At 45.9% G+C, this 25,303-nt stretch overlaps 4 protein-coding genes across 5 annotated transcripts in view; 3 read left to right on the top strand and 1 right to left on the bottom strand.

Annotated features, from left to right (window-relative positions):
* The first annotated feature begins 2,084 nt into the window (after nt 1–2,084).
* On the top strand, nt 2,085–12,934 carry LOC120896637 (fatty acyl-CoA reductase 1). Of its 2 annotated transcripts, none has more exons than XM_040300896.1 (10): nt 2,085–2,223; nt 8,164–8,337; nt 8,451–8,544; nt 10,490–10,744; nt 10,835–10,980; nt 11,068–11,370; nt 11,443–11,685; nt 11,769–11,920; nt 12,008–12,113; nt 12,250–12,934. In XM_040300896.1, exons 2-10 carry the CDS (start codon nt 8,219–8,221, stop codon nt 12,350–12,352), a joined length of 1,521 nt encoding a protein of 506 aa, XP_040156830.1. In that variant the 5' UTR covers nt 2,085–2,223; nt 8,164–8,218; the 3' UTR covers nt 12,353–12,934. The 2 variants fall into 2 exon arrangements, with proteins under 2 accessions (XP_040156830.1, XP_040156829.1); XM_040300895.1 differs by having other exon boundaries at nt 2,085–2,224; nt 8,158–8,337.
* A 173-nt stretch (nt 12,935–13,107) lies between these two features.
* On the top strand, nt 13,108–15,035 carry LOC120894343 (gustatory receptor for bitter taste 66a-like). The gene is made up of 7 exons (XM_040296870.1): nt 13,108–13,393; nt 13,470–13,599; nt 13,682–14,143; nt 14,216–14,410; nt 14,485–14,683; nt 14,754–14,840; nt 14,913–15,035. The coding sequence occupies exons 1-7, from the start codon at nt 13,108–13,110 to the stop codon at nt 15,033–15,035; spliced, it is 1,482 nt and encodes a 493-aa protein (XP_040152804.1).
* Nucleotides 15,036–15,619: 584 nt separating this feature from the next.
* The window catches only part of LOC120896636 (oxysterol-binding protein-related protein 9), a 54,362-nt gene continuing 44,678 nt past the window's right edge, over nt 15,620–25,303 (top strand). The window contains exon 1 of the mRNA XM_040300894.1: nt 15,620–16,238. Coding sequence (XP_040156828.1) covers nt 16,131–16,238 — 108 coding nt within the window. The 5' untranslated portion in view covers nt 15,620–16,130. The remainder of the gene's footprint in view (nt 16,239–25,303) is intronic.
* Nucleotides 17,869–22,080, bottom strand: LOC120896639 (elongation of very long chain fatty acids protein 1-like). Its single transcript, XM_040300898.1, has 5 exons — nt 21,406–22,080; nt 19,294–19,390; nt 19,055–19,148; nt 18,719–18,965; nt 17,869–18,622 (listed from the first exon to the last, which is right to left on the bottom strand). Exons 1-5 carry the CDS (start codon nt 21,473–21,475, stop codon nt 18,312–18,314), a joined length of 819 nt encoding a protein of 272 aa, XP_040156832.1. The 5' UTR covers nt 21,476–22,080; the 3' UTR covers nt 17,869–18,311.

Raw genomic sequence — 25,303 nt, 5'->3', positions numbered from 1 at the left:
AGGAGGGACGATAACAGCTTTCTTCGCCTATTAGCATAGAGGAGGAATGTATTAATAAAACTAGCTAAACTTAGCATTGCATAATAACCAGTTATCCGTCTCAATTTAATACATCTCTAAGAATATTCATCGTTCTTAACTATCTTCTTGTACAATAAAGAAATTCTATGTATTTCATCGTCTTTTCTAATGTTATTGAGTTTTTTATCACACTGTTCTGTTGTTATATAAATAGTGTAATTATACTATTTAATTTTTTTTGTCTTTTATCACTGCCAGCAATTTTATTGTGTTCTGTTGCTTTGTCAATATATTAGCAATAGCAATGGAGATGCATAAAAACGAAAGAAATAGCAATGGAAATAAAACGTATAACAAGACAGATATATCATAAACAGTGAATAAATGGTATTCCAAATCAATGTCTTAAGTAAAAAGCATTATTCGCTTCTGCGTGTTAAATATTCATTATAATGATCAGTTGTTGGACAATCACACACTCCAGATTCCGTTTTACAGCACTTTTTGATGTGTTAAAATCTATGTAAAAGAACTAGTGTTCTTATTATTTTGAAATACAAAAATATCCAACTCCGCTTTTATTAGATCCGCTATTAGATTCGTCGCATATAACCTACTTTATCAATGTACACTAAATTCAATGACTGCTTCATCTCCTGCTTATCTACCCGTCGTTTTTAAATGGTGGAAATAAAATATTAGACTGTTGATGTTGAAAAGTAAGTGGAATAACTCTGTAATTTAGAGGAAGTTTAAGTATAGGTAAAGGAATCTTAAACGAATTTAGGAATTTTTACACGATTCAACGTTAGGCTCGAATACACAGCTTCAACGCCGCGATTTATTTTATCATTGAAACCCCCAATAAAACCCAATGGGCCGGTCTGGTGGTACAATCGTCAACTCGTACGACTTAACAACATGCCCGTCATGGGTTCAAGCCCCGAATAGACTGTACTCCTATACGTAGGACTGATTATCTTGCTATGGTAACAATAAGCCACTGAAAGCCAAGCTCACTTCACTAGTGGGTACAGGCAGGCCTTGACCGACAACGGTTGTTGCGCCAAAAAAGAAGAAGAAAACCCCCAAAGTACGTCCTTAAAACTTCCTTTTATCAGAGAACGTTTTTCACACTTTCCAGTTTGAATTACCGATTCCAAAGTTTTCACATCAATCGATTCTGGTTGCATAATTCAATAAGATAACCTGAGATAACTAGCACATCATCTGAGTTAGACTCATGAAAGCTTTACACACCAGGGAAATGACAGATTTACTCGCACAGCTTGAAACAGTCTGAAAGCAATTACCACCACCAGCTGGTGTGTATGGATTTGCTTCCTCTCTGTCAAGGTTTCGCACCGTGTACGTTGAACTTAGCCGCAAACAACTCCACTAACGCACGGTAACGCTTCACGGTTGATCGACCGCGAAGAAAGAAAAGCGCCGGAAAACCTCCCCAAACTACTCGCATTACATCGATCGCGCAAAAGCTCACGCAGCACAGCACAGCAAAGTTCTCCAGCTGCTGGAGCTTTCCTCCAGTGTTGTGAGAATGTGTGGAATGTTTGCTTGAGATAGCACGAGGCAGCAAGCAAAACCTTCAAATGCCTCGCCCAGTGAAATCGGTGACCTGCACCACGTGCACACACACACACATACATTAACGAGCCGGGGGAGCTTTTTCAAAAGGCATCTAACGCCACGCGGTTACCCAACCGGACTGCGCAATGATGAGAGCCGCTTAGACGCAGCCAGCGCAAGCAGTTAGCAGAATAGAAGTGGGAGTAACGGATACCTTGAGAGAGCGTTCCGAAGCTTTCGGATGTTTACGTTACACCCGGTACGTGAGACGGTTCGGCCAGAGGCGCATATGTGTGTGCACACAAAGAGTGTGGCTGTCTGTGTGCAGCATACACGCTTTTCCACACTGAGAGTCTGCTGGGGTGAGTTGTCGAGAAAAGTCGGTAGAAGCGTCACCGCGATGCAAAGACGTTAGAAAAGTGAGGTGGGGAGGGTTGCTACGTGCAAGAAGTTCGGTTTGAAGCTCGCTGGTGCTGGTACGGGTGGGTCAGTCGATCGGTCGATTAGCTGGCGAACGGTTCGGACCATTCCACGCTTCGTGTCACGAGTGAAGTCTTTCGGGGTTTCGTTCAACACAGTTTCAACAACCAAAAAGGTGTTGCTGCGCACAAGCGAAGTAAGTTTGCGCAGAGCCGCTAGGCATCAAGCAAATTGATGGTGTAATATTACGCGGCTAATGATCGCTCGTTGATCATTCCGTGAAGAAGTGAGATTTGATAGAAATATTATTCCATTTGGAGCAAGCAAGTTCTTCGGTCGCGTTAGTCTCCTTTGCTAATACTGAACTCAATCTTCTGAGGTTTCGCCCTTGTGACCTTGACAACTTCAATATAGTGTAGTGCTTGTGGATTTTTGTTTTTTTTTTGTTTTTTTGTGGTCTTATTGTCGATTGCGCAGCCAGACGCAAATTCGACAGACAACACGCGGCATCCAACGCGGTAGGTAGTAGGTCAACAGCACCTGGCAGGCAAAAGATCGTGTTTGGATCGTGTTGCGCCATCTGCAAATAGTGGCGCGCATTCAACATCGCCGCCGATCTTCGCCCGATCTCTTCACTTTCGTCGCACGCCCGGCCAGTGAAGGTTAGGTGTGCTCTATCGCTCGGCACGTGTACCAGGAGGGAAGGGGGGCATCCTATTAGAGCCTCAGAGACTTTGGACTCGTCAGATGAAGCTCCTTCGATGTCATCATCATCATCATCGATCGTACCCGGGGACGATTGCGACAAAACGGGTTAGGAGCAAGTGCAAACTGAGAAGTGTACATAGATTTCAACAACTTCACGAAAAACCCCAAAACAAGATGGCAAAATTTTTAGTGAATTCAATATTTAACCCCGCACAAGCGGTAACACCCTATCGAAACAGTGGTTGCACCGGAGTGAAGAACCAGTTTTCCGACCATGTTTTCGAATCAATCGAAAAAAAACAACACCAGATACCCAAGGAGACTGTGTGTCAGGTCGAAATAAGAGTGCGGGTTGGCTACAGAACTCAGCGGCGAACCTACTCACGCGTCTTCAATTCGCGAACGTTGGAATGAGGTACCGCGAAATACCAAGACACCCAAGTGCGAAACCGTGAACCAATAGAGCTGGTACCACCTGCACGCCATTCACGACTCCACGGTTGCTGGGTATTAGAGTGCTTTGGTAGGCCTACACCGTACTTTCGAAATGTTCGGAACACGCAGGAACCGGCTACAACGGGGCCAAAGATTGCCCCAACAGTGGTGAAGCAGACATGCAGAATTGCCATGCGTTGCATAGGAGCTTGCTTATTGTTTGGGTCGGAAATTGAAGTACTTGCGAAAAATACGTTCTTGCATTAGAGCGCTCAGGTGGACTTAGAGTTAGAGCTTTAAGCTACCCTGCCCTTTCGAAAGGATGGTTTGCTACAAAACACACACACACACACACACACACATGAACCTACCCCCTATGATTAGTGAAAGATCTTGCAATCGTCAGTGGCACGAGATCTATCATTTGCTGGAAAATGGCTTCCCTCCGCTAACGATCTCTTCTTTTGTCAGTTTGATGAATTTAGATAAATTGCCCGTCCTATGTATGACACCTTAGTGACGTTAATTTGTTCCTCCATTAACTCCTTGCCCAGCTTGTTGATCGATAAATAATCAACAAACACTGATGCGTGTGTGTGTATGCAATATCTCTCCATTTACTTTGTTCTATCTATTAGCAAGCACCGCTGGTTTAATGTTCCGCATAAAACTAAAATATAGTTCTGTCGTAACCTTTACGATTGAATGGGTCCTATCCGGTCAAAGATCACACTTCCTGCAACGTTTCTGTCTGCTTCCGTAGCGCTGCAAGTTGTTATTTCCGCGTGTGTCTAACTTTACCACCGTTTTGGACAGGTACATTTTCGAAAAACAAGTTTTATAAAAACAAACAAACATCAATTCGAACTCCTAGCCAGATTGCGCAAAACTTAAGCCGCAAGGTTGATCGTTCTCAACTGAACGTGTTGGTGTCCCGTCTCGATGGGCGCATTTTCGAGTTGAATCATTCCAAAAACGAGTTTTACCAAACGCTCAAGACAGTTAGACGGGCTTGGATCGAGTTTTAGTTTTTTGCCGCCAATGTCGCTTTGTCTTCACTCTCCAAGCTATCTTCATACACAGGAGATGGGTAAGATGTCTTCGCCCCACCACCACGTAGCACGTTTGTCACTGTCAAGGTGGTGCACCGTACCATTTCGGCTTAGCTTTTTGGACGATTCTCTAGCCACTGCCAGTTATCGGTGAGGATGTGTCAACAACCTTCAATTTGGTTGGGTGAATATTTTAAAAAACCTGGAAATGCACACCCGCACACGACTAGGTGAAGGTTATTAGGTGGTGAATAAAAAATAAATAAATAAGATAACACGTGATTCATGGGCGGCATCTTATAAATAACAATCGGATGAATCGCCAAAGAGTTGTATGATTGGTATTTTATATGATGTAATAGTAGGTTCGTTTTGCAGTTTAAAGGCTTTTTTATGATGCTTAATTAAACTGTACGCAGTAGGAGAAAAGTCTATAGCCGCACTGAAATGGTTTATTGTTTTATACCGTTTCGCGATGCTACCTTTTACAGCAACTCAGCTATTTGTCGATCGATAGCTTTTATTAATCGAAAAAAGCTCCTCTACCCTCATAAAATGACCAAATTTCGATGGTATTTTTTCTCTTTTTATAATTTGCATCTACCGCATCATCAATCTGTTGCAACTGCAACCTCAAAGCATCCCCTTGATGCTTGGAAATTCATTCGTAAAATTTAAATCAAACAAACAAGCAGAGCGCATTACGAAATGATTAATTAGTACCTCCGCCATTCGTAAGCATACACCTGTTGAGCTTTTTTTGTGTTACTGTTCATCACCTTCAGTCGATCGCTCACCTGAGCGGAGACATTGCTCCACTTTCGTTGCCGACTGCTAACCTTCAGCAAAAACCGGGATTTGGTGAGACTAGCCCGAAATCTGGCCTCCCAAAAGCCAGCAACAACCACCTCCTGCCCGACATTGACCTTGGTGGGTTGGTGCAAAGTTTTGGCAAAGGTTTTTGACTGGCACGTGTTTGCGACGGTGCTTTAATGATCGAATTCCGTGACGATCACAAGGGGAGGCAGCGAACGGCTAGGTTTGGTTGTTTGGTAGCTTCACGTTGTGCCTCATCCTGTGTTTTTTCTTCCCCCCGAAAAGAGAGGCTGATCTTGAGATGGGAGCTTGGTTTTACGGATACGTTGGTTTTAATTCGGATCTTTTTGATACACCGCGATGAGATGGAATGAATCGTTCAAGCGTACGCGATTGGTTTCTGGCTTACGTCAGAGCCTTTAAAAGCGAAGCGAAAGCGTGGCAGACGATCACATCGCGCGTTCGCGCCTCTGTTTAACGCGATAATATTCAACGAATCATGGCAGTAGGGTAGACGCTCTGCTCATCAAGAATAGCTAATTTTCCACCTGTTGGCACAGATTTTAGTGTTCGTTGTTGCTGTCCTTAATTGATAGAAACAGGATCTTCGCGCACAAAACGAACCTAGCTTTACAGTGCACGATATCAATTAATACAAACAAAAAAACACACACACACCCGTAAGCCTTTGAAGTAGGTCAGCATCAAATGTTTGCGCTGACCCAATGTCATCTGCATCAAACCAACCGACCCCAGCGACAACTAGTTTGATGGATCGGATTCGCATATTCAGTTACCCGCTCGGTGCCAATTAGCCTGGGAAGGGATTGCGGTTGGTATGGGCAAATACAAACCTTGCCATTCCACCAGCCCGGTATTCGGATGTGTTCGGGTGATAATGAAATGATCATTCAAGGCAGCCCGAAACGTTAGGCATGACGAAAATGAAAGTTGTTACGGCAACAGTCGCGAGGTTTGCTCACACACGATTTTTTGAGTTCGAGTTCTGTCAAAGGATGCGCGAGGAGAAACGCTTGTGCGTACACACACGCACGTGTATGTATAAATGTTTAACACAAACTTCATTAACGTACTAGTGAGGTTAGCTAACGTGCGTGCGCGATCAGCACGCTGTGGGAAGTAAATGATGCGTGTGTGTTTTTTGAGTTGAGTCGTTTTTAATCACAATGGATGAGTTTCGAAAAGTTTGCATCGTAACGTAGGGAAGGAAACGCCCACGATTGATGTTATTATGGGGCAGCTCGGTGCTCCAGCTTAATTAAGATTTCCGGAACCTTATTAGGCCTTCATCAAGCGAAAGATTGATTTTCTTTCATATCTTGAAATGATCATGGTTTTGTTGAAAAGGCGTCATTTGCTGTGAGATTGTGTACAAGTTCACAATGTAATCAAATTAGTTACATCAAATCAAATGATTTGAGTGTCTTTTCATAGGCAACATGCATGCATCTTTGTCAACTCTTACTATGAAGGCTTTTAGGATATTGGATAACATTGAAAGAGTAGTCCCTGATCTTACACCTCAAGGCTGTACATTGAGGAATATTATGTGATAAGAAACGCTAGATAAATGGCTGGGAAAAGTTAAATCTTCCAAACGTTCCTCTAATCTTCGGCATCGGTATCACAGAACCTCCAAAAGCCCTAATGTATCAGGTCCACGCTGACCTTCCAACAAGCCATCGGACAAAGATTAAAGGCCTCTACCTACGATCGCCTCTACGCACATAGTGAAGGTCATCACATCACACCATCGTAAAAACAAAGACGAGAAATAAGAAAACGAACAAGAGCTACAAGATACACCCCTCGGGGGGAGGGTTAGGGCCAGTCTCCAGCGCTTGCCGAGGGGTTGAATCTTGGGTTGAAAAAAGAAAGAGTTCAACCTCAAAACTGGTCTCAAGCGTCGTTTAGAAATTGAAATATTCCACAATTAACCGTTAGCTATCGTACCAGGGGAGCCGTACGAAGGGCATCGTACCGATACTGGACCACTGGAGTTCTCAGAAAGGGTAACACGGTCGGCATTTTTTTTATTAAATGGCAACAGCAAAAGAGGGAAAATAAGGTTTATTGTGAATGTCCTCAAGGTTACATGGTACGAATAGAAGCACTGTCTGCTCCAGAAACACAAAAACCCATTCAGAAATGTAGCAAAGATCTAGTTTGAAAGTGAATCCAGCTGCAAATCTGTCTGCGAAAGAAAAACGATAGAAATGCGAAAGAATTTCTGTGTCACACCAAACCAGTTCGCTGTAAAAGGGAGCTTGATTGCTCCGGTGTACAAGATGCGTCTCGATCTTTCCTTGATCTTGTTAGATAATTGGCCAAGCAAGACAAGGGTAAGTTGCGGTACATCACATCACTGTTGCTGTTGTTGTTTGGCCCATCATTAGTATCTTTTATGGGAAAATGTGACAGCTGAAAATTGAATACACCGAGGTACGGGTGGCTGGCGTCTATGTAAGGAAGGTGGTCAATAGAGTTGAAGTTTGTGCCAGTGTTTTTTGAGTTAAACTGGGATACCATAGAGTGAAAGAAGAGAAGATGATTTCAAAGGTACATGAAGGGATAACGCAATAGCTCAAATGCTAAATTCTATATTAACAACCGTCTACACCTAATTGAGGCTTGAAGGTTACGATTTACAGTTGACACAGTATCTTTAAATCAACAACAAAATTTAAATAAAACTATTTGATAAACACAATCCTCATTGGTCAACAGCTATCTTCCTAAAATGTCTACCCAGTGTGTTAGCCGCGCAAACAGCAATCTATTTATTTTGCCGTCTACGAACAGTCATTCGATCATCGTGCTACATTGTCGACCGTTCAACCACTCCACACAGTTCCCAAGCTAGAATGATCATGCTGTTTGTGATCATCCCATTATGCAATCATCGTTTGTAAATAAACAATTTCCACGACAAGCGCGAATACATTAACTCTCCCTACAACCCGCTTAGCTTCCGTAAATCCCATTCGTGAATGGTTTGAAAACAGCTCGATCGTTAGCTTGGATTAAACAATGCTGCGAATTAATTTCCTCACGTTTATTCATCCATTGCTTCCCTTTTTACGTGTTTGTCGTACAGCGTTCTAGGAAACCCAACCAGCTACGAACGAAGATAGCAAAGCTCGCCGTCAGCACACACGATGGACATCGATATGAATGGTGGACGCGACCGTATCGCGCCAATGTTCAAAGATCGCCACGTGCTGATCACGGGTGGAACCGGATTCCTTGGGAAGGCGCTGATTGAAAAATTACTCCGGTAAGTACCTGTGCAGTGGGGCAGTTGCCACTTTTTTATAGATTGACCAATCTATCTGCAAGTTTGCGCGTGCGTGCTCGTGAACTAATCGATTGATACCCTCTGATCCACAGATGCTGTCCGGAGATTGGCCAGATCTATCTTCTAGTCAGATCAAAGAAGGGCAAGTTACCGCGTCAACGCCTGGAGGACATCTTTGCCAATCCGGTAAGTAGTGCTAGTAGTAAACGAACACAAGATGGCGCCACCGCTCTCGGGGCATTGCGAATCGCGTACCCAGAAAAGATCAAACATTGCCTTCAACGGTAAATAACTAGCACAAGGATGAACAATACCCGCGTACTGTACCGCTCCCGCCTGACCTACTGTACCGCGAAACCGCGTACACTAAGCCCCGTTATGCGAGAGAGCATAATGGCGGACAGTGCCACAGCTGCCGATGTTATTGCGCTGCATCGCGCGGTAGCTTTTGGGGGGAATGGGACAGGCCAAAACGTCAAACACCCGTTAGCTGGCCTCACTCTCGCTCTCAACCGTGAGGCTGCGTGAAGTGGACTCCAGTGGACGCGGGCAGCTTCGCGAGACGCACCGCGTACAACATGGCAACAAAACAGGTCCACGGTGTGCCGCGCTTGCCGCCACAGAAAAGACCAACCTTGGAGTTGGGCAATCGGCGTACACGTCGTCGTGCGCACGGTGGCACAGTATTGCGGGATACACATTCAAACCACTCTCTCTATCGCGCGCGCTCGCGCTCTGCAACCGTTTGATGAAGCAATGCCTGACGTCGATCATTAGCACTGGGTTGAAGCCTCGCCAGTGCAGGTTCCGTTGCCAGGCAGCCGGGTGTTGTGGAGCTCTTCGCCATTCGCCATTCCTGCAGTGCAGTGAAGTCGCTATGCCACTGGAGAGTTTGAAGTTTCCCTTTCCACCAATCCAATCAAGAACTGTTTGCAAGCCCTTTCTAGTGTGTGAGTAATCAAAACGCTGCTAGAAGCAGTGGGTCAACAGAACGATCTCTTGATGATTGATGTATCCTACCCAGACAAACATCTTGCCAGACGACCAAAACAAGGGGTGTTTTGCATGCTACTAAACCGGTCACCTATATACCGTATCACCACGTCGTTTAGATGCATGATTAGTCCGTCCCGAAGCCAACAAGTGTCCGTATCGAGCGAGATACGCAAGCAGAAATCGATCGTTCTCAATTACGCATAATTATAGCCTCAGCGCCGTACGCGAGTGCCGCGTCATGGCCCCTGCTCAATATTTTGTCTGCAAACTTTCGCTTCCTTAGCCCGGTTGGGTCGGGTGTGACTTGGTGTTGGGAAATGATTATGCAGATGGGGTAATGCTCTCTCAATGGAGAAATGGCGTAACGTGGCGTGGCACTTCCACGGAATTATGTATGATGAATAATGCTGTATATTCATTATTTTCTATCAGAAGACGTAAAAACTAACAATTTGAATTATTTAACTCCTTATAATACTTCAAGCGAAAGATACTATAAAGTGCTCGAAGTGAGCCTATGGCACAATTCTTCAGTTAATTATGAACCACAGAACAAAGCAATAAAAGAAACCTTAAATGCAATCCTTGACATGTTGGTACATAATTCTTTCCCAATCGCAATTTGCGCGACTGTACCTTGTAATGTAAAAACAACATGAATGGTTCATTACCGGGCCCTGGGTCAGGTTGGGGCTTTGATGTGGTCAGTTTTATGGTCGTGCGTTCTGTTTAAAGCAATCGCGCAAAGAAAATGTGCTAATCACGGATGAAGCGTACGAAGCTTCCTTGGCCTTTGAGCCTTGCTGTGTGCTCACAGTATAGTATGTCATGGATACAGAGGAGGAGGGGGACATAACGAATAGTGGTCAAATTTTTCCCACTAAACTTTAGCTTAGCAACCCTAGAGGCAGATAAAGTGGTAGCACATGCGTTGCTAGATTAGGTAATTAAAGCTTCGAGTCTTACCTTGATGGCGACTTTCTTAAGTTTGCCATGAATTTTTGCTGCATATGCTGATAATCTGCTCTTAAGTGTCTAAAACGACCTCTAGTTAATTCGTCGAATTAAAAATGAACTCACTAATTACTCACCTTTGCTTTCGACTCCTCGTTTCTGCCAAAATTTGCCCCACAAGCTGTTCGAAACCGTCAAGGGACTGCGCGGTCTGGATACGTTGATAAGCCAATGTACCGTGATCAGTGGCGACGTTACGGAACCGGAACTCGCCATCTCACCCGAGGACCGTCAGCTGATTACGGAGAAGGTTTCGATTATCTACCACTGTGCGGCCACGATTCGCTTCGATGAGACGCTCAAGAAGGCGGTCATGCTAAACACCCGCGGCACCAAGTACATGATCGACCTGGCGAAACAGTGCAAAAAGCTTGACGTAAGTACCGGTGGGGCTGTAACGGGAACTTTTGTGGCGGGGTATCACAGCTGAAGCTAACTGGGCGCATTTCCGTATTGCTTCGAACAGATGTTTGGCTACGTTTCCACCTCGTACTGTCATCTGAACGAGAAGCTGCTGCTCGAAAAGCCGTACCCACCGCCGGCCGATCCACACAAAGTCATCAAGGCGGTCGAATGGCTCGAGGAAGGTGTGGTGGACGGTATGACCAAAAAGTGAGTATACGGAGGCCAACTCCAATGTGTGCAAGGGGGGGGGCTTAAACTTTAGCACACCTTAACCCGCTCTTGAAATGGTTTCAGAATTTTGGGCGATTGTCCCAACACATACGCCTATACCAAAGCACTGGCGGAGGCACTGGTGGTGGAGTCGATGGACGAGATCCCGGCCGTTATCTTCCGTCCCTCGATCGTGATCCCGACCTGGCGCGAACCCATTCCCGGCTGGACGGACAACATCAACGGTCCGGTTGGATTGCTGATCGGCGCTGGCAAGGGTGTGATCCGCTCGATGTACTGCGACTCGGACGGGTACGGTGACTATCTGCCGGTGGATTTCGCTGTCAGTGCAATGTGCGTCTGCACCTGGAATTACGTCGGCAACCAGTAAGTCTCAGTGTAGCTGTGGTGGGATGATTAAGGAAGCAAACTTACCAAACGTCCTCTCTTTCTCTTTAGGGATCACAAGCGCAACATCTATCACCTGGTGAGCTCGGCCGAGATCAAAGTCTCCTGGGAGGGTATCATCGAGCGGGGCAAATGGATCGTCGCGAACAAGATCCCGCTGAACGGTGTGCTGTGGTACCCGGGCGGTACGATGAAACGTACCCGCTGGGAGCACAACCTGGCAGCGTTCTTCTTCCACTGGATACCGGCATTCCTGATCGACTGTCTGCTGTACTGCTTCGGATATAAGCCAATGTAAGGAGCAGTAGGCATGCAAGCGACACGTTAGACAGTTTTGTATGACATTTAACTTTTTGTTGTTGTTGTATTTTCTCCAGACTATGGAGGATACATCAGCGTATCGCCAAGGGTTTTGAAGTGTTCGAGTACTACGCCAACAACCAGTGGGACTTTGATAATGCCACGATTCTGTACCTGCGAACGATTATTAACGACGAGGAAAAGGTTAAATTCAAAATAGACGCCGGAGGTATGTGTTGGTGGCTCGAATTCTCGGTAACGTAACATCCAAGCAAGCTAGCCTTTAATTCCCCGCTCTTTCAATCGCCGCCCCTAGGTGTGGAGATCCAGGAGTACTTCGAAAACTGTATACGGGCCGCCCGGTGGTACATTCTAAAGGAAACGGACGATACTATCCCCGCTGCCAAGCGTCACATGCGTGTGTAAGTAGCTGTGGGAAGCACTCAAGCCTTTATTCGGAGAAGAAGACGAGCAAAAAAGCAGCATTTTATCTCTTACTTACAATTTCATTCTTGGCTGTTTCGTTTCATGCTCCTTCACTACTCACCCCCGGCACAGCATGTGGTGGGTCGACAAGATATGTAAGACATTAATCTACGGTGGACTCATTTACTACATCGGCAAGGCGCTCTACTCGCTACTGTTTGCGTCCGTGTTCTAGGGAGCACACTACTTCAATTATCACCACCACCACCACTACCACCACCAGAAGCAGTAGTAACTGCCACGTTACCTTTAGTGCGTTAGTTTCAGTGTGATTAAGTGCAATTAATCTATCGATTCCATCACACACACACACCTTTTGCGACCACAAAATGTACAGGAGGGCTCATTTTGTTAGGTTAAGCTGTCCCTGTTTTCTCCCCTCTCTCTCTTTTGACCACTTTTGGTTGACGTTCTGTGGGCATGGCGTCTGAATTTTTCTCCATCTCACCCCGAACCCCGAGAATGGGAGGTGAGCTCTGGGGTGTGTTGTTTTAGTTTTCCATTTTCCCCTCCCTTCGTGTTAGTTGTTTAAGTGAAGCAAAGTACCATAACCACACACAATTTTAGACGGTTTTGTAGTAGTGATAGGGGGTAGAGATGATTTATGTATGATTCGTTTTTTTTTGTTTTTTGTTTCATTTCGTAACATTTTTTTCGTTTTTCCTTTGAGATAGGAACTCGAGATACCCTTTTCTGATAGAATGAATAATCAATAAAGTGTAGAAGAGTTTGATTTTTATCACCCAAAATGGCGTAATCATGCTAATTGTGTTCCCATCGCGGGTCGTCGTGCTGTGAGTACGTCGTGACCGACACTTTGGTTCCTCATTTCATCCGAAACAGTGCAAGAAAACAGTGTGGTTGGAAAAGCGTATCTACGTTCACCTCCAAACCATCAAGTAGTTCAAATATTCTAAATATAATTTTAAAATGAACAACGATAACATCAAACCGACCGATAGTAGCTTCTGCCGGATAATGAAACCGATCTACCTCGTGTCCAAGATGGCCGGCCTGTGGCCGCAGTCCTTTCTGCGGACGTCACCGGGCGTGACGGTGCTGGACATTGGCTACCTCATAGTGCTGTACGCCATGTACTTCTTCTTTATCCTCGTTAATACCAATGCGAAGCTGTGGGACTACTACATGAAGCCGTTCGAGTCGGACATCCTGCGGTACGGGCTACAGACGCATCTGGTGAACGGATTGTTTCTGGGTGAGAACCAAGGGCTATGAGCAAAAGGGGATGAGTGTAATGGAAAGTAATGAGAAATTTTACCACACAAAAACAGGCGTTGTTATCGTAACGATTAATGTGGTGCAGTATCAGAAAAAGTGGGACTACATGGAGCTGCTGGATAACGTTACGAAGGTGGTCGAGCAGGAGTTTCACGTCCGCTATCCGATACGGGTGGTACAAACGTAAGTGAAGCTGCTTATTGGGTTTGGGTTTGCTGTTTTAATCGCAATATTTTAAAATTATTCGCCATTCGCCCCCCATTAGATTCATAGTGATTGTAATAAGCTCTGAGCTCATTTACCTCGTCGTGATACTTGCCGGCTACTACTATCTCATCGATCAGACGCTAAACATTACTACAAAGTATCTGTATGCATCGTACTACATGATGAACATTTCACTGCTCGCCCTCATAAACGAGTACATCTATTTTACAGTGCATATACGTCGGCTGTTTATGATAGTGAATAGATTGCTTAAGCAGCTACTGCTTGGTGATACGAACGATTCAAACGAAACGGTACTGCTCGACCAAAACCGAAAGAGCAAAACTCCAACCATTGCGTACGATGAGATATTCACCGTGTACGGGCGGGTGGGCGGACGGAAGATTGGTGATGCAAATGCCGGCGGAATGGTGAAAAGCAAAGGTCCACCGAAAGTGACGATGGTTGCACCTGCCTCGGCCGGGTTTAACAAGCTGTCCGCTACGACCGTTTACACTACGTAAGGGAACGCTTCCACGAGATGCAGATCGGTTTATGTGTTAAGGAACGATTTTTGTTTTTACTTTAAAAGGTACATCACGCAGCTTAAGATTGATAATCAATCCAGCATGGAAACGATACTGAAGACGGTCAATCGGTTGTCCGTGCTGCACTACCATCTGTGCGATGCGATACGGCTGGTAAACCGTATCTCCTCCCTGTCGCTCATGTTTCACTTCGGCGCTATGTTTGTGTTTCTCGTGTTTGGCCTGTTTACCATCTACAAGTAAGTGTGAGAGAGACCACATAAAAAAGCCACCAAGCGAGGGGTTAATTTAATTGTTTGCGTGTGCTTCCAAGAGCGTTTAATTCCGGCACTTGGGCATTCCGTATCATGGCGATAGCAAACGGGGCCTGGATTGCGTTCTACCTTGCGGCAATTCTGAGCGTGATAACTGCTACGACGGCGGCACAAACCAGTGGCCGCATGACCGGTGACATTGTGCATCAGATCATTCGAAAGCATCAGAACCACTTTTCAGTGGACGTTATCGAGAAGGTGAGTTGGAGTTTTGGAGCAGGAGAAAAACGGATACGTAATTAATGTCATTTATATCCTTTTACTTCAGCTATCTACACTATCACTCCAGGTGACAATGCGTGACATGTCGTTCTCGTGTGGGTTGTTTAATTTTGATTGGAGCCTATTCGGTTCGGTAAGTGGCATGAAGTAACATTGAGTTTTTCTGTTAGTAAATTTGATTTTTTTCGCTTTCTTTTATTTGCAGATTCTTTCAGCATTAGCCATGTATTTGGTATTTCTTATTCAGTTTGATGTAGCCCCACCGGTTGGATTGAATTCACCGAACTTAACCATCCCATCGATTGAGTTGATTGATTTTGAAGTGTGAAGTGACGAGTGTGAAGAATGAAATCAAAATTCGGATTGTTTGAATCTTGCAGATTAAATTGAAATGTCCGTTTGTTATGAACACGTGCACGCAACGGTTGAAATGAATTCGATCATTTGAATTTGAAATCGAGCGAAAAATGCTTTTCGCCCGCACGGCAGCACTGTCGGGCGAACGGGTTTCTGGCACAACTACAGTGAAGGACACAAAAAATTGACAATTAATGTATTAATTTTCCAATAGGTTTTTTTTTGTTCTAAGCTATTTGACTTTATCCATAAATCACACCATTTTCTGATGCGTGCCATAAAATTCTTTGGCGATTAATAGTATTTCTGCTTGCTGTGCCTCCGTTTCTTTCTTTCTTGGCGTGAAGCAATGGACGGTCTGCAAATTTATTCGCTCAAATGAAGTCAGCTAGATAATAAAGTGAAGTTTGACGCAAGATAACATATTCTAAAACAATATTTTTATATTTATTTAATCCCGGAAAGTTGCACAATCGCAACCCACTATGGGACTGCGAAACACTTTTCTGGCCAAAACACATTATCCATCTGCCAAACGCGAACGCAAACTGTCAGTCGCCGTCAGCTGTCAAACGATGATACAATTTTGCGTCGGTTGTTTTGCTTGTGGAAATCGTTTTCGCGTACCGAACACTTTCTCGTGCTGCTGCAAAATTTAGGAACCTTCGGTCGCTTCGCTGGCACGTGCATTCTGGTTTGCGGGAGTGCGCACAAAACACACATAAACACATTCGCCATTCGCCCCGGGGTACGTGCGGTGTGCGCGGTTCCGTACGTGTGCATGTTCTTGCGGGACGGGACCGAAGACGGCATTCACTTCCAGCGCCTGTGTGCTAAAAATACGCCTGTGTGTACGTACGTACGTACGTGCGTGCGTGTGTGTCCATTTGTGTATGTGTGTGCTGTGCCTGTGATTACTATTTTCAAGTTGCAAGTCCCAGAAACTTCCACCAGCGGGCAGACCGCCATCAGCTACCCCCCGTAACCTTCAACCACCCTGCCCTCCCCTCCCGGCCCACCCATCCGTGCCCGTTGTGTTGTGTCCCGCGATTAGATCCCGCGTAAGATGGCGATGCTGGAGGGCACCCTGTCCAAGTGGACGAACGTCATGAAGGGCTGGCAGTATCGGTGGTTCGTTCTGGATGAAAACGCCGGATTGCTGTCGTACTACACCGTAAGTAGCTCATGCATGACCCCCGTCGTGCCCTCGCCTTGGAGCGGCGCGGATGACAGCGAGCGAGCGGACCCGTCCGTCCGTGGCGAGTACGCGAATGTTACGACAGAGACACCAATCCGGAGGAGCAAAGGAGGGTTTTCTCTTCTTCGCTGTTGTTGCTTCGATCGTGTTCGCATTGGATTTCTCCACCATCATCAGCAGCTTTTGATTCGCTTTCCAGCTTGAACGGCGACCACATGAGTACACTGTTGTACACTTGAATGTTACACCCAACACTTGAAGCCAAACGTTTCGATCAACATTTCTTTCTTTTTACCAATCATTGTAGATGAAGAAAGGGCATCCTCTTCTCCCCACCCCACCCGGTACAGAGTACATGCACAAGAACTTTATCTCGCATTAATCGCCTGAGCTTCTTTTGGTGTGTTAACGAACGGGCGGATGAGCACGCATAAACCGGAATGGAATTATCTTATCAAACCGAACCCGTGGTGAGCCCAGCAGCAGCTCCCTCCGAGCACCGTTATGGCACGGGGTTCGGTAGAAGGCGGGGGATGCGCAGTGGAAAGGATGCCATTCGGCGTGCGTGCTTGCGTTTGTCCGTGCCCCGGGGTTACGTGTGCGGGTAGTGTCACGCGGGCCACGGGATAGCAACACACGTTCTAGAAACGACCACGGTCGTCCATCTGGGGCGCAAGAGCCAATCGTGAATTATCACGCACGCACACGCTAATTAGCCGAATTGATAAAAGCGCAACACAATGTATGCAAGGGAGCGCCGAGTTGTACATCATACAAATGTGTAGAGGTTAGAGAGAGAGAGAGAGAGAGAGAGAGAGAGCGAGAGGGTCTTTTTTAGCACAATCTAAACATTTGCTGAAAGCGAGTGTACTCTCCAACCCAAGCTTATCATGTACGCGAGGGAACAATCCGTTCGCCAATATTCATTTTCGCTTGCTCCCTTGCTGCGTCGCCAATCGGCCTGTCAGCCACTATGTAAACAGTGGCACTAGGCACGCGCATATTGTCCCCCCATATTCTTCTACCCTGGCCTGAAGTGTGCGATGATAAGAAAATTCTATTACTCACAAGCCACACATAAACGACCACGGGTTGATCGATTTAAAAAAAAAAAAGACGAACCGTCTGCCGATGCGCGCATACTTTGATCGCGATTGCGCTTACGTCACGTTTCGATAGCGGGTTGGTGTAGTCGAATATTTATGACCGGGTGTTGCACGCTAGACAGACTGCTATTGTCCCCGTGGGTGACGAATTTGGCAGCCCAGGGGCTCGCTTTTGAAAAGCCCAAAATTTTGCTTTAAAGCATGCACCCCCGATAAGCGATATCTTTCGGACAAACAAAAAAATGGATTCAAAACATGCTTGGGGGTCAATTTTTATGGCCACCCGTTGAGCCGATTATCTCGAGGGGAGAGGTGGCGCCTTCCCCAATTCTTGGTTTTCGATAATGGTAAGGGAATGTATTTCTGATCAATCAGTCAACGCGTTGTCAGTTCTCGATGGGTCAAAGCCCTTTTGGGCCGCAAATTTACGATAACAGTAGCCACCGATTTACTGGATGGTAGACGGCTTATCAGTGGGATGATACTTTACACTGAAGTAATTGTGTAGACAAATGAACAGCAGTTTTATGAAGTTTATTTTCATTCCTTTCTGCTTTCTTATCTCAAAATGCAAAAAAAACGCAAAGGCAGTCTAGAAGGGTAGTTTTTATGAAGACGGTAATAGGGACGGAAACAGAAAAGTGTATAAATAGATAAAACTGGACAGGCCTTCTGTTTTGTGCTCGGCTAAGAAGAAGTGTCCCTTACACGCATTACATTCCGCCAGAAGTTTGTCCACAGGCAGGCGTTGTGACGCTCGGAATAATACCAACGTACCCGAATTTTTCGCGAAAAACGCAAGAATATTGCGCCTGCGTGTGCAGCGTTGCAACTGCTTTGGCATGGCCCATTTGTATCCCAGCGGTAACCACCCACCCATATGCCAGCCCGCGCCGACGGTGTTATAAAATAAAGGTAGTGCGACAGTGTGCACTGCTGCTCCTTACTTCTGCTTCAGCTTGCGGGCATTCCGCACGTACGTCTGGATGTAGAAGTTGGTGAACAGGCTGATCAGGATGACCAGATTGACCGCGTGCAGGGTGTAGATGGTTTTGTTGGCGGCGCAGGACGGCTGCAGGGCGGCATAGACGTGCACCAGCATCGTGACCAGCTGGGCCAGCTGGATGATGGTGATGATCGGCTTGATGCGGCTGGTGAACGGTTGGCAGGGCTTGAACGACGACAGGAAGTAGTACGAGTACATGATCATGTGCACGATCGAGTTCAGCACCATGATGGACATCTCCTGGTAGGCTGTTCGGGTGGAGAGAAGATGTCATTTTAAATCAATGATACGCTTATAATTTGAAAGGATTGTTCAATTTTAGCAAACAAAAAAAGACCACTCACACAAGCTAAGCTTTAGGCTCCACCAGACGATAAGGAAGGTGCTGATGTGATGATACACGTGCAGCGCGGAAACTTGGTTCTGCTTCTTGCGCAGCACGAAGAACACCGTCTCGATGAACTCGACCATTCGCAGGCACATCGCAAGCCAGCCATAGTAGACCGCATCCAGCCCGTGCTCGTACTCGGTGACGGGCAGCTTCGGTGTGCAGCGTCCGATAAAGCTAAACTGAAATCCTACCTTGATGTACTGCAGGGAGAGGAAGAGGGGGCACAGACATATTTGCATCAGCCAGTCATGTTCTTTTCGTCCTTTTCTACTGGTACATTGCTACTTACATTACTAACAAGATAGCCACAGGCGATCACCTGGAAGATGTTGTAGGCCGCAATGACCCAGCGCAGGTTGTACGGTTTCCTGTACTCCATGTGCCTGCAAGAAAGCCGAATTCGCACACCCACAAACACAAATTAGTCGCTTAATCGATCGAGAAGGGATGACATTATTCTAATCAGATGAGCGCGTCCGATCGAACACACAGAAAAAAGGAAAAGAACGACTGCAATACGAAGCTTACCTTGGTCCATATTTGTAGATGAAATAAAGGTATATGGCAATCATGATGGAGCTCGGTACGGGCGATGCCATCAAAGGGTAGGCATCGATGTGTTCCTCTGTGCAAGTGGAACCGCGTGTGTGTGCGTCACGGCGGCGGCACGGATTTTGAAAAATAGAAACAAAGAAACCCAATTGAAAGGAGCATTACTTACGGTAGAGGGTAGTGGCAAGTGTGGTGAAGCTTTTAGAATCGTCAAATCGCCGATTTGGCGCTCTTTGATTTGGACAGAATTTTAAAACGACAAGTAGTGACTCACACACGCGCGCGCGCACGCAGAGCACGTGCAAACGATCGTACGACTTGAAGTGTGGAGTCTTTAGTGGTGCAGATAATGAGAAAGATAAATCATGATAATTATGTTTTGTTAGATTTTTTTGTTGCTGCTGCTGCTGCTGCTTTTTTCTATCATGTGATAGTAAAGTTTATAGAGCGCTAGACATGAGTGCAGCGTGTGCAACCCTGCTGCACATTAATTAGCTACTAATGGGCAAACGTCTCTATCGCTGTTTTTTTTGGTGTTAAGTGTGTGTAACTTAGTCGCTGACCTCATTAATGGAGAGCTTTTTGTGTGTGTGTGTGTGTGTGTGTGTGTGTGTGTGTGTGTGTGTGTGTAAAAATTTGTTAGTACGTCCTCCCGGTGCCACCTATTTACACTGCGTTTGTCCGGTTGTACACAGTTGCAAATTTACAGTTTACCCGACACTTGGTTAGTAAACAGTGTGACAAGCTCGAGATACTGCCTCGTGTCCACAAAGGTCGAGTGGGGGGGCACCTCACTTTAATGCTCGAGAGCTGCACAAGCATGCAATTTAACGTTTTGCAGACGGGTTTAATAGCGTGCCAAGGAGAAGAGAGAAAAAAAGCATTTGATTACCCCTTAAGGCACTGCACAGGAACAGACGGGAAAAAAGGCAAATTCTGTCGATCGTAAAGCCTCCCAGCCGGTGGACATTCCTTCATAAACGTGGGGCATTTAGAATTTTGGTGGTTAAGTAATAAATTTGTTCAGCCTCTTTCCTTCCCTTCGCCGGGCTTTCAAAATCTAATGTCTGCTGACCGACCGTTGCGCATGAGCGGCATACGCAAGCAGGCAACGAATCCCCCAAAAGTCCAACAGCTGGCATCTTTCTTTCTTTTCGTTTCTTTTTTTTGCTATCGTCCGCCCCCGTGGCCTCTTTCACTTGGTGGCTTTTGCCTCCTCCCCCCCTGCCCCCTGTTGTTGGGTGTCGCAAAATTGGCTATAAATTTTTGTCTGATTTTTTGGACAATAAAATGAAACTGCCCAATTGCTATGCCTAAGAAAACTTGTCCCCCTGCCGTCCCCGCTTGCGACGGGGACACAATGGGACAAGTTTCAGCCGCAGTACGCTCATTACGTATGCTGGCGGCGCAAAGGAGGGATTGCAAATCCTGTCCGAACGACTCTGCCCGTGTGTGCCAGAATGACGTAAAGCGTCCGAAAAGTCAGAAACCAATCCGATCGACAGAACTGGACGTCATCTTCCCGTTAGGTTGTGAGCGCATGCGGGGTACGCGAGCGAACGAACGATCTCGCCGGTCGTCGGTTGCCACACGCTTTCACACGCGCTGTTAGTCACCAGCTTCGAGTTTCTGTAAATGCACGCACACGCACAATTCCCTTCCGCATAGGTGTGCCATGTGCTGCTTGAATTGTCAGAATCCACTATCCAAAACTTTACCGGACAAATGAGCCGTCGCCTGCATCACTTTCGCCCTCAGCAGCGCAAGGGAAGGCGCAGCAGCGAAAAACGAAAACCCCTTCAACCCGCAGAACTGTCGCGAGTATGGAGTTGCACCGCGTGTGTTTTAAAAAAGGAGGTGAAAGGGTAGTGTTATTGTTTTACAAACCGAGGAGCGCAGTTTTTGCTGGCTGGTTAGCAGTATTATTTTATATTGTTGCTGCCCTTTAAGCAAAACACTGTCCCCACCACCAACAACGAGCGGTACAGTGTTGTTGGATCCTCTTCTTCTTCTTCTTTTGCTGTTTAAACTCTTCAGAACGGAACCTGCGGTTTGGTTTTCGAACACGGGAAATTTGCAGCTACTTACCGACACCTTTGACGTTAAATAGATCGTAGATTGTGAAGTCGGTCAGATTCATCTGCTGAAAGAAATCCATGATGATGGGGTGTTGGCTGCTCACACACACACTCGTACACACACGCACACAGTTCTTCCACTTAAAAAACGTCCCTTCGGAGTAGTACTTCCGCCGTCGCACCGTTTGCTACTCTATCTGCGCACGCACACACACGCACCCGCGCACAGTGTTCCTCCCGTTGGGTTCGTATTCCGCGCGTTTCGTATTCCGGGCACTGTTCCACCTTTCCGATCACGTCCGCGATCGAACCTCGGACGGCCCGAAAAGAGTAATGAGACGTGTGTGTGTGTGTGTGTGTGTGTCGGCGCACCAATCTGGAGTACGGCGGGCTCAGAACTTTGCGCCGCCTAATTATATGCAGGCAAGCGATCGCAAATCGCGATGATAAACCCCGCTGTAAACGCGTGTGTGGGGTTCGTCACTTGCCGTCGATTGCGATGTATGGCAGAGTCCCTCGATCAGGCCCAAACACATCAACACTTCACTCGGAACGGTGGGGCAGCTTTCGAACGGCGGCGGCGGTGGCGGCGGCGACTGAGTCGAATTTTCCCTTTGGCTAGAGTGTACTCCGGTGCACGTCCATGCGGGACACTATCCAACGGCGAACTGTAAGGTGCGATCCGCGAACCGAGCTCACCAGGCCGGAGGGGGCGAGTAATGCTTGCCGTCGGTTTTATTATTTTTTTTTCTCTCTCACCCCCTCTCCGGTCGGGGCCCGTTCGTCGCTTCTGCGTTTGTTGAGCTCTTTCGAGTGCTGCGATCGGGCCATTGTTGCGCGACACACAGCATGCGAGAAGATCGTCGTCGCTTCGCATCCTGCATCCACCGGCACCAGCGGGGGGTGGGCTGATAGGTAGCCAACAACCACCCCTGTCTCGTATATCTTTTCCAATACTTATGGCGCTCAGGTATCGGTGATGCGAAACTGCTCCCCACCAGCGAACGATCTGTCGCTCTCCTGCTCCGCTTCCAACGAACGATCAACGAGCACACACACACACACCAAGCATGCACTTGCATCCTGGCCGCGGCCGAAAGGAAGAAACCCCAATTGGTAAAGGGAATGACTTTTCCCTCGTATCGCGTACGCGACCTATTTTCACTTTTATTCCTTTGCACTTTACACGGGCGGGTGAAACTGAGCTTGCCTGCATGAGATACGAAAGGCAAGGCAAACGTGTGTGTGATGTAAAACCATAGGGCGAAAGGCAAATAAAACAACGCGAACCTGCCAAAAAACACGCAAAATATGTTGCATGTGAGGGTCGTTGTCTCGGTATTTTTTCCGGTATATTGTTTTTTTTTTTGTGGTTCGGCATAACCGGTCCTATTGATGGTCTCGGTGAGGAGACAGTTGTTGCGGGATCAACCACCAGGCACGAACGTCTCAACGTCTTTGGCAGCTTAAATAATGTGCTGCAAATTATTTACCACTCTTTGTGGGATTAAAATAAATTTCAATGCTAATGCTTATTGATTCATAAAAATGCATATTTTACATCAGCTGCTTGCCGCAAGGAAAGACGGTAATGGTTTCTAAGATCATCTAAGATCGTCTCGCAAGCATTGGTTAGCTTGCTAAAGAAACAATTTGTCGGTTTAGACATCGATTGTGGCGTTGCAGTTCTACATTCAAATGAAACGTAAATTCTTGTTGAACATTAACCTTCATTTCTTCTATAACCATCTACCTATGGGTATGTTTTGCTCATTAAATCGCATCATAGTTTTTTGTCACAGGACCGTAACGATCCGAAATTTACAGAATGACTAAAGAACCGCATTGCACAGCGCTCCAATGATTGAAATTTCTAATATTAATTTAATGTACTTTAACAAAAAAGTTTTTTTATACCCCTTCACTTCTATAACCACCTACCTGTAGACGATCTATTCATTGTGCATTAAATATATTAAATGATATATTATGATTTAAAGCCATAAATCATGAAGTGTAAATTTTCGTATAAAATGTTTGCCTTACCCGAGTAGATGGTCACAGAAATGAAGTAAAGATATAGTTTTGGTTATAGATATGAAGATTAAATAAGATCTTTAAATAAGGCGCTGAAAAAGACAACTAAAAATATTTTAATAATTAATAGACAACAAAATAAGAAACTTACTTACTAACTTTTCATGCCAAAACTTATCAAAAAATCTAATCTTCATGCCACTAGAAACTGCCCGTAGTTATTTGCATTAATTACTGTCTAATGGTTGCTAACTAATTGTAAAATGCAGTGTTCCGTGTGCAGTTTAGCGTACCATCACTGTCCCCTAGGATTGTTCTTGAATCCGAAGGACCGTTTGTTATCGATTACAGCGCAACCAATTACCGTTCACACGATGCTAGAAGAGTGTTTTGCATTGTTTCCGATTAGAATCGGCTTGAAAACTGCCACCAATCGTATACAATTGACGATTGGTGGCTGCACTCGACCACTCGACAGTCTCGAGCATAGTTCCGCCCTAGCCGACTTATCTTCGTATCGGGTTTCAGTTTCATACTTTGCAAAGGCCAGCTTGACACCCTCCCAATGCCATCAGCCTCTGGCACATTAAGCGTACAGAGGCTAATTCGATACAATCAAATTGGTCATTACTCATTAAGATACCGCTACAAACCCGTGCGCAAGGTAGTAGTAGGTACCCTTGGTGGTGGCATCATGTTTTGCGGCACAACACTGTCTTGATTTATGACACATTAACTAGTGCCGTGTATTTTTAAAAATTCCAAAAATCCCATCGAAACAGACACCGCTCTCCGATGGATTGTCACTTGTCTCGTTAGTTGGCAAGTAAAACGGTAAAAGCTGTAGAACGTAATGCTTCGTTCAAAATTATTCGAGTGTGAATTTCAATCATCCTCATAACCTTCCCCTTTTCTGGCCAGGGGTGTTTGACCATTTTCGGCAAAAGCAAGGATGATGATGAGGTTCTGTCTGTTGCCAGGTTTACTGCAAAAGTCAAATTCTGAAATTTATACTTTCCGACTCCTTCCCCTCCCAGCTCCTTCCCTGGTTGACAAACAAAACCGGCTTAGTGCAGACACGGTTTCGCGGGTTTATGCCTTACCGATCGCGGTTTTAATGTAAATCGCGCTTCCTGGTTCGAGATTTCATTATCAGTTCACAGCGGCTGGCTAGCTGGCTGGCTAGTTTGGCAACAGCCACCGACGGTCGTACGCATGCGAAATTATGCGTGATCGCCCGAAACCTTAGCCCGCGGTGGGTGGAGAAAAGGAGCGCCTAAGCGTGTGGCGCGAAGAAGCAGCAGCAGCAGCAGCTGAAATAAAGGAACAGGAATAATGAGGGGAAGCTTTGCGGGGTTTGCATTCAAATGTTAGCCAGCGTGTGATAAGATTTTCTTCCGCAAAAGTAAGAATATGTCTGCGTTTAAAACCGGTATCGGAGAATATCTGATTTTTCGCAGGAATCTGCGTACCCCAAAATCGCCTGGGCTCTCTGGCCTGCCGCGTGTTGTGTATCGTGCAGAAAGTCACGTAGGCTGTCCGGTCCGGTGTCCTCTTGAGCATCTTCAGAAGAGTATCATTTTTTGTTTAGCATGTTGTATCTGTTTTTTTATATGTTTCGATTTGCAAACATTTCATCACAATCGAAATTGCCTTTTGGTTAGGACGCATTAGGCTAATGTCAAAGACATCACCCCGAGCCTGACCAGCCGTTATATTTAGCGCCCGTTTTCGATGTTATTCTCAGTCTTAGGATTCTTTCGCTTTTAAGCCATCGACTTCCTTGTCTTCTTGATGAGTTTTATCTGTTGCTATACATTCTTGACACTTTTTTTTACTTTCATTTTCTTGTGCTGGTAGTCTGTGTTGTG

Source organism: Anopheles arabiensis, chromosome 2 (genome assembly GCF_016920715.1).
Source record: "Anopheles arabiensis isolate DONGOLA chromosome 2, AaraD3, whole genome shotgun sequence".
NCBI lineage: Eukaryota > Metazoa > Arthropoda > Insecta > Diptera > Culicidae > Anopheles > Anopheles arabiensis.
Note: the sequence above shows the minus strand (reverse complement) of the source record. Positions and strands in the feature narration are given on the sequence as shown.

What these genes read in the sequence shown, in the direction of transcription:
- LOC120896639 (XM_040300898.1), bottom strand. Translation starts at nt 21,475, where the DNA reads ATGGATTTCTTTCAGCAGATGAATCTGACCGACTTCACAATCTACGAT. An exon ending in ATTTAACGTCAAAGGTGTCG is followed by an intron (nt 19,391 to 21,405) that starts GTAAGTAGCTGC and finishes CCACTTGCACAG; the next exon opens with AGGAACACATCGATGCCTAC. An exon ending in GAGCCTAAAGCTTAGCTTGT is followed by an intron (nt 18,623 to 18,718) that starts GTGAGTGGTCTT and finishes CCACCCGAACAG; the next exon opens with CCTACCAGGAGATGTCCATC.
- LOC120896637 (XM_040300896.1), top strand. Translation starts at nt 8,219, where the DNA reads ATGGACATCGATATGAATGGTGGACGCGACCGTATCGCGCCAATGTTC. An exon ending in TGCTTCGGATATAAGCCAAT is followed by an intron (nt 11,686 to 11,768) that starts GTAAGGAGCAGT and finishes TATTTTCTCCAG; the next exon opens with ACTATGGAGGATACATCAGC. An exon ending in GCCAAGCGTCACATGCGTGT is followed by an intron (nt 12,114 to 12,249) that starts GTAAGTAGCTGT and finishes CCCCCGGCACAG; the next exon opens with CATGTGGTGGGTCGACAAGA.
- LOC120894343 (XM_040296870.1), top strand. Translation starts at nt 13,108, where the DNA reads ATGAACAACGATAACATCAAACCGACCGATAGTAGCTTCTGCCGGATA. An exon ending in GGCCTGTTTACCATCTACAA is followed by an intron (nt 14,411 to 14,484) that starts GTAAGTGTGAGA and finishes TGTGCTTCCAAG; the next exon opens with AGCGTTTAATTCCGGCACTT. An exon ending in ATTGGAGCCTATTCGGTTCG is followed by an intron (nt 14,841 to 14,912) that starts GTAAGTGGCATG and finishes TTTTATTTGCAG; the next exon opens with ATTCTTTCAGCATTAGCCAT.